The 10,418-nt window shown below is 34.1% G+C and overlaps 1 protein-coding gene across 1 annotated transcript; it reads left to right on the forward strand.

Moving 5' to 3' along the window:
- Nucleotides 1-5,981: 5,981 nt before the first annotated feature.
- Nucleotides 5,982-9,530, forward strand: LOC147536693 (transcription factor bHLH94-like). Its single transcript, XM_086642496.1, has 3 exons — nt 5,982-7,347; nt 8,101-8,496; nt 9,145-9,530. The coding sequence occupies exons 1-3, from the start codon at nt 6,949-6,951 to the stop codon at nt 9,238-9,240; spliced, it is 891 nt and encodes a 296-aa protein (XP_086498622.1). The 5' UTR covers nt 5,982-6,948; the 3' UTR covers nt 9,241-9,530.
- The last annotated feature ends 888 nt before the right edge of the window (nt 9,531-10,418 follow it).

Consider the following 10,418-nt stretch of genomic DNA (forward strand, 5'->3'; position numbering starts at 1 on the left):
AAAGCGCTCCCATAATTGTTAATGACGCCTGCCTCCCTTAAGAGAAATTTCGAGAATTTGTGAGGGAAAGAAGCGTCTTTAAAACTAAAAGGGAGCGCCTTTGAAACTTCCCATTATGTTTTTTGTGTTCTTTTGATCTTGAGGGGCCCTGTCGACAGTTACAGGTCGATATTGTCTTTAACAACTCGCTAACTTATGGTTGGAGGTCTTATTTTTTGACATAAGCTCTCCTTAGGATCCAGAAACTATGCAGTGATACTACCTATGGTTAATACAATTAAAGAAAGAGAGATGGTAGAATCACAAAAGATTTTGACAAAAAAAAAAGTGGACATTTAAGTAACGTTTTGCAAAACCAATATAAGTCATTTTTACATTATTTATGTGGAAAATTAGAGAACTCAAAATCAGGAACAACTTTTCCTGCATTTCTCTGTCTAGAATCTCAATTACAAACAGAATTCTCTCCACACTAAAATGAATAATGAATGATTTTTAATTCTATCTGATCTCCTCTCTATTCTTCCTCTCTGATCTTTGTCATCTTCATATCTTCTAGCTTCTTCCTAAGTAATCATTCATGGTATCAGATCATAGGATCACATTCCGACTCCAAGAATTCAAAATCACACTTATGTTGTAAGAGAGGACTGATCACAACTTTACAAGTGATGAAGAAGATGAAGGTAACTAACTTACCTGTCATCTTATAAGCACACGTCTATTGGTCTATTGGGTCACTGAAACCAACAAAATAGTATATTATAAGCACCCTTTTGTCATGTGTCATTCACTTGTGTGAATTAGTTAGTTTGAGAGAGTAGTTAGTTACAACTAATTCTCACGGCAACGTAGCATCCGCAACCCCCACAACATGTTGATTCATTACAATTAGCCCCTGATGTTAACTCTTTTCATTTTAAGTCCTTGACTTAACCACTATACAATGAGAGGATAAACATTTGTTGTAATCAATTTTGTGAAGACAAATAAAAATACTTACTTTCAACAAAAAAAAAAAATACTTACAAAAGTTTACAAAGGAAATTCAACTTCATCTGGTTCTTAAACAATTTCACATACACTACATGTCTACACATCACAAATTTATGTTAGAGATGCTTGATGAGACGAATTTTCTTTTGTGGAGAGATCAACTTGAAAGAATATTCATCAGTCGTGATCTTATAGATTATGTGGATGGATCAATTTCACCAGATGTTTCAGGACTTAAACCTGTACATCAGATATGGAATTATCTCGATGTAGTTTATGCTGAATAATGTGAAGCAATGTAAGATCTACTTCGCAATCAGGTTCAATGTGTTAAAAAGGTCATCGTCAATTTTAGAGTATCTAAGATAGATTAAGACTCTGATGATTCACTTACATCAGTCAATGAGAAAGTAACAAATAACGAGATCATAAGAATTATATTATCTGGATGACTAAGACAGAAAGATTTCAACCTTCTTCTTTTTTTTCCTTTCTTTTTGGTGGTGTGGTGATAGTGTTGATTGTGGTATGACTCTGGTGGTGGTGGTGGTGGTGTAGTAATGGTGGTTATAGTTGTGATAGTAGAAGTATGGTGGTAGTGCTGGTGTAAGTTTATAGTCGTGTCGGTGGGTGTCTACTATTTTCTAGACCACTGTCTTCCTTTACCACCACCAACAACACAACCCCCATTATAACTATAATAATTTAGGTTCAGATTTTTTTTTTTTCGAACTTTACAAGAAAGCCAAAATTTAAATTTGAAGTCGGTAATATTGACATTGTTAAATAAGTAAAAGAGTTACTTTTTGTTTCCAAAAGCTAGTGTCAACTAGTTTGACGTAAAAATATATATTTTACAAAGAAACAGATATGTTGGATTGGGATTAAACTTGTGTCATTTGGTATTTTTAACATATCTTATACCAAATTAAAGTAAAATACTTTACCCTTTTTGCTTTTAACACTTTTTTCATAATAATAAAAGAGCGTGGATTTGGGCATAAAGAATAATATCCGGAGAATAAATTCTCTAGGGAACCCATGTGTTTCTGTACATTCTCGGGGGAATATTATTTTTTAACTCAAAAATTTACACTATCAAACATTGCCCCCCTAATCTTCATCTTCTCTATCACCATCACCACCACAACTTTCCACTACCACCATTTTGACCACCATTTCTTCCTCTTCTCTCCTATCTTCTCCTCTCTCACTTAATCTTACCCTCTCTCTCAGTCTCTCCCTCTTTCTCTTTCTCACTATCTCTCTCTATTGCTCTCCCTATCTATATCGCTCGATCTCTCGATGTTTCTCTCTCAATCATTCATTGTTTCTTGATTGATCTCTCATTATTTTTTTCCTTCGCCAGAACCAGACCTCGGAGAGGGTTTTTGGCGAAACCCTTCGAGTATTCCGTGGCCACAGAACATTTCATGGACACAAAAAGTTTTGTGACTCTGACCATTCCGTAGCTGCAAAATGTTTCGTGGATGCAAAATGTTTCGTGGCCACAAACTCTGTGATTTCCACAGAGAGATCTATACATACTGCAAGAGAGAGAGAGGACGAGATAGAGGCTGCAACAAAGAGAGATAAAGACTGCGAGAAAAAAAACTAATCTATAGAGAGATATGTCTACAACGAGAGAGATGAGAGTGATCTACACTGAAAGAGAGAGATCTAGAGTGAGAACGATAAAGAGATAGTCAATGAGAGTGAAAGAGATGATGAGAGAGAGAGAGAGAGGACGAGAGAGAGAAGATGAAGATTAGGGAGCAATGTTTGATCAAGTCAATTTTTAGATTAAAAGAAGAATATGCCCTCTAAATCAATTTTTATTGACTAATTCTTTATTCCCTGGAGAATTTTATTTATCCCCAGAGCCGCGACCTAATAAAACTAACACGGAAGTCCCTTACTTCTTATTTGTCGTCCAACAGTGAGGTATTTTGATCATGGGCCCTAAAGCAAGACTTTGTTCACTTTGTCCCAAGATCGACCTTTTACTTTATTTACACTCTTTAACACAAGGTAATAAGGTAATAAGTGATGGATTCTAGGGGTGAGCAACGATCGACCAAAACGACCATACGTAACTTGACTGAATGAAACAGAATGGTTTTTTGGGTCGAACCGTACAATGTTCGGCTCAGCTGAAAAACGATCAACCGATTCTGATTTGACTTAGCTTTGGCTCGGGTTCTTCAAAACCGCTCAAGCAAAACCGACCTATATCTGTATATATTTATGTGTATATGTTTTTATGTATATATGTATATATATATATATATATATATATATAGTAATACTTTTTCTTTTTATGAAATTATATAGTAATACTTAATAGTACATCGTAAGGATTATGCAAACAAGAAAGAAACTTTTTTAGGGATTCAAATGTACGATAATTTAAAGATTCACTTTAAATTTCAACTTTCATTCTTATTGTTTGATTTCACTTTTTGCTCGTGTTCCATTAGGTCAATTGGGTATGGTCAGACCGATCAACCGACTTCAGTCTAGTCAAACTGAACCGAGTCTAACAAATTCGATTGACAATTTAATCGGCTTAACTTTGACCGATGATTTAACCAAACTACCATTGGTTAGTTTGCTTTCGGCGTGATCCTAAATAGTCGGCGATCGACCGCTTCTCACCCTTAAAAGATTTTATCTTCATTGTGAATCAAATCTCTGACTTAAAGAGTTTTTGGTAATTTGATTAAGACTTGTGAAATATATTTTTACCCACAAACAAGTAATTTGAAACGAGAGATGCTAGAATCACAAAAGATTTTGACAAAAAAAGTTCCCAGCTGATGTGGCGGTTTGATTTTCATCTCTCAACGGCCTAGATTTGGTCAAAGTTTGAAACAACACCCGCCACATCAGCTGGGAACCTTTTTTTGTCAAATTTTTTGTAACTTTATCATTTCCCATTTGAAACTCAGCCTTAGTTTTTGGTTAATGGGAAACTAGTACAAGAAAAGTTAATAAAACTCAAAGATATACTAGATAACTTCTGCCTCCCTTATTTTGTCCTCTTGGACCTCAACTATATATGAGCCTGACAAGTTACAACATGGATCCTGGCCCTCCTCCTGGTCCAGATTACAGCAGCCCCACCTGCATCCTTTTTACCACAGTATCGACAGCATTGAGCAGGTAGAGATATCCACCCTCTCTCTCTCTCTCTCTTCACCTTTCTCTCTCTGTAGATCCACAACTTAGATTTCCTCAATCATATATTGGGACTAACACACCCTAACCCTAAATAGATCAGACTTCTGTTTTTTTTCTGGAAATGTTGATTATGATGCCTCTGATCTGTCATTGATTTTTATAGTACCATACAATAGATTCATTTAACAAAAGATTGATTCAATAATTACAACCTTTTTGTTCAAGTCTTATTTTTGTATTCTGGTCGGGACCTAACCAAGATTTTTCATTGAAAGACTAGTTTACAAAAATTGATTAACCGCAAATATGTACTATATATTAAAATAAATTTAACAAGGTACTGATACATCAAGAATAGATAATATAAAAATAAATCAAGATTCATGAAGTGGCAGCTTACGTAGGTTTTGATGTCGTATGGTTCCAACCCAACCGTTTAGAATGACAGGAGTAATTTTCGTTTCGAAAATCCTAAACCTTGATTGTATTTGATCAATGGTTTACATCTTGTTGCAAAGGAAATTAGAAAAGACTATTTGGAAGTAAGAGCAATGTTAACAAATTTAAGCACTAAAAGAACGACAATGTCAAAACTGTACCCGTAACCCAAACTTTAAACGCTCCTCGCCGTTGGAGTATATATATAGCAATATTGAGACTATTAAACCACAGTTATACATACATTATGAATTTTTTTTCTTGGATTATTTTCCACCACTTCAACCAAAGGATCTCAAACTTGTTGAACTTGAACTTGTACATATAGTCAAGACTGTAGATGTTCTTGTAGACGATGTGGGACTATTAAACCACGGTTACACACACACATATATATATGTATCCTTCTTTGTTAATTGTAGTTGTGTTACTTTTTTTTCTATTGCCAGCGTGCCTCGAACTTGTGACCTAGAAGGTGGAAGAGTAAACCTCCTACCACTCCAACCATGGATTTTTGACTAGTTGTGTTCCTTTGAAATCATTTAAACGGATTATGACATGAATGACCCATTTTTTAATTGAAAAGATAGAGCAAGTAATGAACATTCTAATGAAATGATCATTATAAGAATCATTTAATAAATAAGAAAAAGACCAATAGGTTTATAGCGCAGTTAGTTGCGAGTCTTTTAATATTGATTGTTTATGGCTTATTGGCTTTTAATCACGAACGTTTTAGTTTACCCTCTATATTAACCCAATCTATTTCTGAGGTGTGTATTTAGATATAACAAGGGTAGTTTTGTAATAGTCTTTAGGGTTTGTTACCGTCGCCTTTAGCATTCATTTAATGGGCTGGGGTTTAGCATTCGTTTCATTGTTCTTGTGAAAATTTATGAGTTTCTTCTTTTATTTTGATTTATTTAAATAATATTTCATCTTATAATGTATATATGTGAAATAAAGATTATCAAGAGAGGATTACCAAAAGAAACCTTTTCTAAAGGTAATGATTCTAAAGGTAAGAATTTGACAAAAAAAAAGTTCCCAGCTGATGTGGCGGTTGTGATTTTCATCTATCAACGGCCTAGATTTGGTCAAAGTTTGAAACCACACCCGCCACATCAGCTGGGAACCTTTTTTTGTCAAAATCTTTTGTAACTTTATCATTTCCCATGATTTTATGTGTTACATCTTGTCAAAATGTGGTGTCCAAATGACACATATTCTGCCATGGTTTGCCGGCACGTAATTAAATGTGATCTAGCTTGTAATAATTTTATGATAAGAAATCTAAAGAGGTAGGGTAAGCCCCTTTAACCTGCAACAAAACACTCAAGGTATAATATATAGTATATTATAATGGGTGAAGACTAGGGTAACATTTAATTTGTTCTTTTGTTAATTCTTTCAATATAGATTTTGGCCCCATTCCACTTTTCATTGTTTGCAGTGTTGACAGGATCTTCTTGTTAATTGGGAAGCCAAAGGGTTACTGTAGTGAATAGTTTCTTTCTTTCCTTCTCTCTTTTTTATTTTTCCCTTCACTTTTCTTATGCAGAGAGAAAAGCACTACTCCTTTTTGTACTGTCCCTCTCACGTGCACCTCTCTATCATGGTCTGTCACTAATATAAGTGTGTCAAATATACAAAATGATGGAACCACCGAAAAGTCAAGGCCGACTCTGAAGAGAGTTCAAAATAAACGATCCATATTATTGATAGGTTCACTTTCTTTCTCATATTAAGAGAAAATTACGACAGTTGATTTAGAATACTCTTGTAAATCGGTATGGTTTCGGTGTCCCTAGCATTTGGAGTTTAGAAAGGGACATTAGGGTATTGATGTAAAACAAACTTTTGGAATGGGAGTTATCTATTTGAAGTGTGAAGAAAAGTGATCCCTACCCCTCACCCTTCTTCTCTCTCTCTCTCTATCTATCTATCTCTGTCTAAAATGTGAGTATACTTTCCTAGTGATGGGGATTAAGAAATTGGATATTAAGTTTGGTTTAAAACAAGCTCTATTGGATTCAAATGTCAAGTTGGTCATTTGAAGTGTTAAGATAACATCACTCTCATTCACTCTAGAGTTTTAGTGTGTTGGATTTAAATGTTTTTGATTGGGAACAAGATTAAAGGGGGAGAAAGTTATTTGATTGTGGTGAAGAAAAGTGAGTATATTGTAAGTCTAACTTGGGAATTGTGGTACTAGAAGTGGGGATAAATTTGAAGTAATTCTGTGAGCTAGCTAGTCTCATTTAACACTTGCAATCTTTGAGAGGGAATATCAACAAATTAATTACTAACTAGGAACCTAAGAGAGAAATTATGACATTAGAGGCACTTGTTTCTAATGAACTCTATGAAATTAGCTCATTCAACATAGAAAATGAAATTTCTAGCAAACCACATTTTGAGAGTTTGATGAGACCAATAATGGATCTTCATTATCAAAACCTAACTAATTCATCTTCATCTTCTCTTTCTCCTATAAAAGTACCAAAGACTACTAATCCTATAGTGACTTCCAAACAATCTCATGGAATAACAAAGACTTCAACAACAAAAAGTAGAAAGAGATGTAGAAAGCCAAGAGTTTGCAAGAACAAGGAAGAAGCTGAGACTCAAAGAATGATACACATTGCTGTCGAACGAAACCGCCGACGACAAATGAATGAATATCTAGCCGCCTTACGATCGTTGATGCCGGAATCTTATGTTCAAAGGGTATGCCACTATCTCCCCCTCTCTTTTATATCTTCCCATTTTTAATGTTTTTTTTTTAGAATTTATTTTCATTAGAATAGATACCTAGATAGAATTAGTTCCTTCTAGTTCAACAAAAAAAAAAAAATTAGTTCCTACTTGGTGAAAGATTTAACTTAAGCTAGCTAATTCTTCTTAATTATGTTAGTAGAACAAGGATAGTAATTTTAAGATAACAACCTTATCCATACTGTACTAGAGATAGAGCATCAATGAACCATATTTCTTTATGGGAGAATTTTTTTAGATCTAAAATTTGGTCCCCCTAAATTTTATATTTGTAATTAAATTAATCAATTAATTTTTCAAAGTGAATTAGTCAATAATTTTGACTATTGAAGGTCATGGATTATCTTTCACCCTAATTATATTTTATGATTAAACCACCTAGATACCAAAGTAAACCTTGGAATATAGTTAATCTAGCATATTTGTTGTTTTACTACCTAGTTATTACTAATAGTTTAAGTTTCTATCAAGTTACGAAATTCACTGTCGGGTTGTTTAAACTTTTAGAGGGTATAGATTGGTATCGGTGCATGCGAGCTCGTTATTAGTACCACAATTGAAAAAAAAACAAGTAGCAGAAAATGAAAAGAAATTCAAATTTTCTTTCACTAATTTACCTTTATATTTTAGTTATGATATCTTTATGACAATGAAGAAAAACATGAAGCTTTCAATTTATACATATTTATTTACTTCTTCTTACAGGGTGACCAAGCTTCTATTGTAGGGGGTGCCATTGAATTTGTGAAGGAGCTTGAACAACTTCTTCAATCTCTTCAAGCCCGAAAATACCAACTCGAACAACTTGAGACCATTAATAGAAGCACAACTACTGCCATTAGCACTCCTTTTGTGCAATTTTTCAACACCCCTCAATTCACTTGGTGCCCAAATCCAAGCGACTCATCGGATAATCGATCCACCATTGCCAATATCGAAGTTACCATGGTTGAAACCCATGCAAACATTCGAATTCTCTCTGAAAGGAGACCAAGACAGCTCTTGAAACTTGTAGTTGGGTTCCAAAATCTCCGCCTTACCATCCTCCATCTAAATCTCACTACCTTAAGTTCATTTGTACTCTACTCTTTCAACGCCAAGGTATGTAAATACATTTATATCAAGTTCATACCAAACTAAATTTTTTTATATATATATATATATTTAGTATGCTTGATTTACCAAATTCTTTCTTAGAGATAATAACTTAGGTAGTGTTTCCTTATACGCGTGAATCTGACTCAGATTAATGTACAATATACATTTTTAGTCTGAGTTGATTCAGTGTTTTCTTCTCAATTTCAGACAAATTTTAATGCGTTTGAGATGCCGTGAAAACTTGACTAGCTTATATCGACACAAATATGCAAAAAAAAACCATGTTTAACAAGTACTTCAAAACTTAATTACATTTGATACTTGAATTGATGACATGGCATGCCCTTTTTCCACGCCGGGCTTGCCACGTTATCACTTTGGGCATACTCCGGCTAAAACTTCATGCGGCCTAGATTTTTACCTTGGAAAGTATACTACCATAAAGTGAGTTTCTTTGAGGTGAATTTAGTTAGTCACTTTTTCTCCACAGTTTTTGTTTGTATATTAATTAAAGAAGTTGGTTTCTATATTGATAATGAGTTTCTCAATATGGGTTTTGATTGGATTCTTGCTAATTACTTAGTTCTTTACTTCTATTTTAAAAGGGTTTGAATAGTTTGAGTTTGAATAGTTGGAAATATCTGAATGCAGGTAGAGGAAGGATGCCATCTAAGTTCAGTAGAAGACATAGCTGCTGCAGTTCACCACATGCTCATAGTAATTGAGGAAGAAAGTGCCCTAGTTTGAGTTTGGAAGAGTTCAAATCTCCAAAATGCCCTTTGGAGCCAAAACAAGAAAATTCCTACTATTTGATTAGACCCACCACTACCACAGTACCACCACCACCACCTTGTTAAGGGGACATATGAGTTCTTGATAAAAGTTGAATTGTTGTTTTATTTTATGTACCATGTATTCTAAGTAATTGATTGTACTTTGTTTTATTTTGTTTTTCAGAATTAGGTGTACTACTTGTAATTTAATCATGTTAGGGTTTTCTTGTTTTTAAATTTGAAATGACTTTCATTTAAAGGTAAGGTCTGGCTCATGTTTTTGTTCTTCTACTTTTCTTTATATATATGCATCGGTCGAAGTTAAGATGTATAGACGTAAAAAGGGGGGAAGTGACGCAGTAGAAAACTTGGTAGAGATTTAAAATGCTGGTTAAAATTCGAAAACACAGAAATGATACTGGTGTTGCACATACCCTAGCCTAGTAGACCAAGATGTTATAACTAAGTTCGTAAGTTCGTTAATTTTGTCACAATGTACAATATAATGACATAAAATGAAGGTATAGTGTGATTCATTGTGGTTGGATAGTAATTTATGTTTTTTTTACCGCAGAAAGCAAAGTTCGAGATTGTAGAGGTTTATAGTCCAATGTGAAATTTCGCTTCTATCACGTTTTTTGATCAACTTCTCGACATCAATGAACAATGATCTTATTCTGAAATACTCCGGGCCGGACTTAACCAAACGGATGATATCTTTGTTTTTTCTACTACCACTAGTGTGTTTTGAACATTTGGAAGTATAATAATAACTTAATAAGGTTAGTTTAAAATAGGAACTTCCGTCCATTAATCGATAATCAACTTCATTCAGATAGACCTCACAGGTTGCATCTCTCATTCAAAAGCTCCATCAACACAAGACATAGATTAACCTACATGAATCAAGATCAATATGCTATCTTGGAGCTTCTTTACCATATTTTTCTTTTCCCACATCAAGATTTGTAAGATATTGGAGATGGCAGAAGAAAAAGATAGAGATTCGAAAATCTAAGTTTGAATAGAATATTTGAAGATTCTGAATATGAGTAATGGAAGTTCAATTAATTAGAGTGGTGACTGGTCAGTGGAGCAGGAGGAAAACATGTAAGAAGTCAAATAAATCTTAAGGGTTGAGAATGTAGATTG

This window comes from Eschscholzia californica, unplaced genomic scaffold (assembly GCF_041429995.1).
Source record: "Eschscholzia californica isolate CP2 unplaced genomic scaffold, dmEscCali1.0.p SCAF_5, whole genome shotgun sequence".
Classification (NCBI taxonomy): Eukaryota; Viridiplantae; Streptophyta; class Magnoliopsida; order Ranunculales; family Papaveraceae; genus Eschscholzia; species Eschscholzia californica.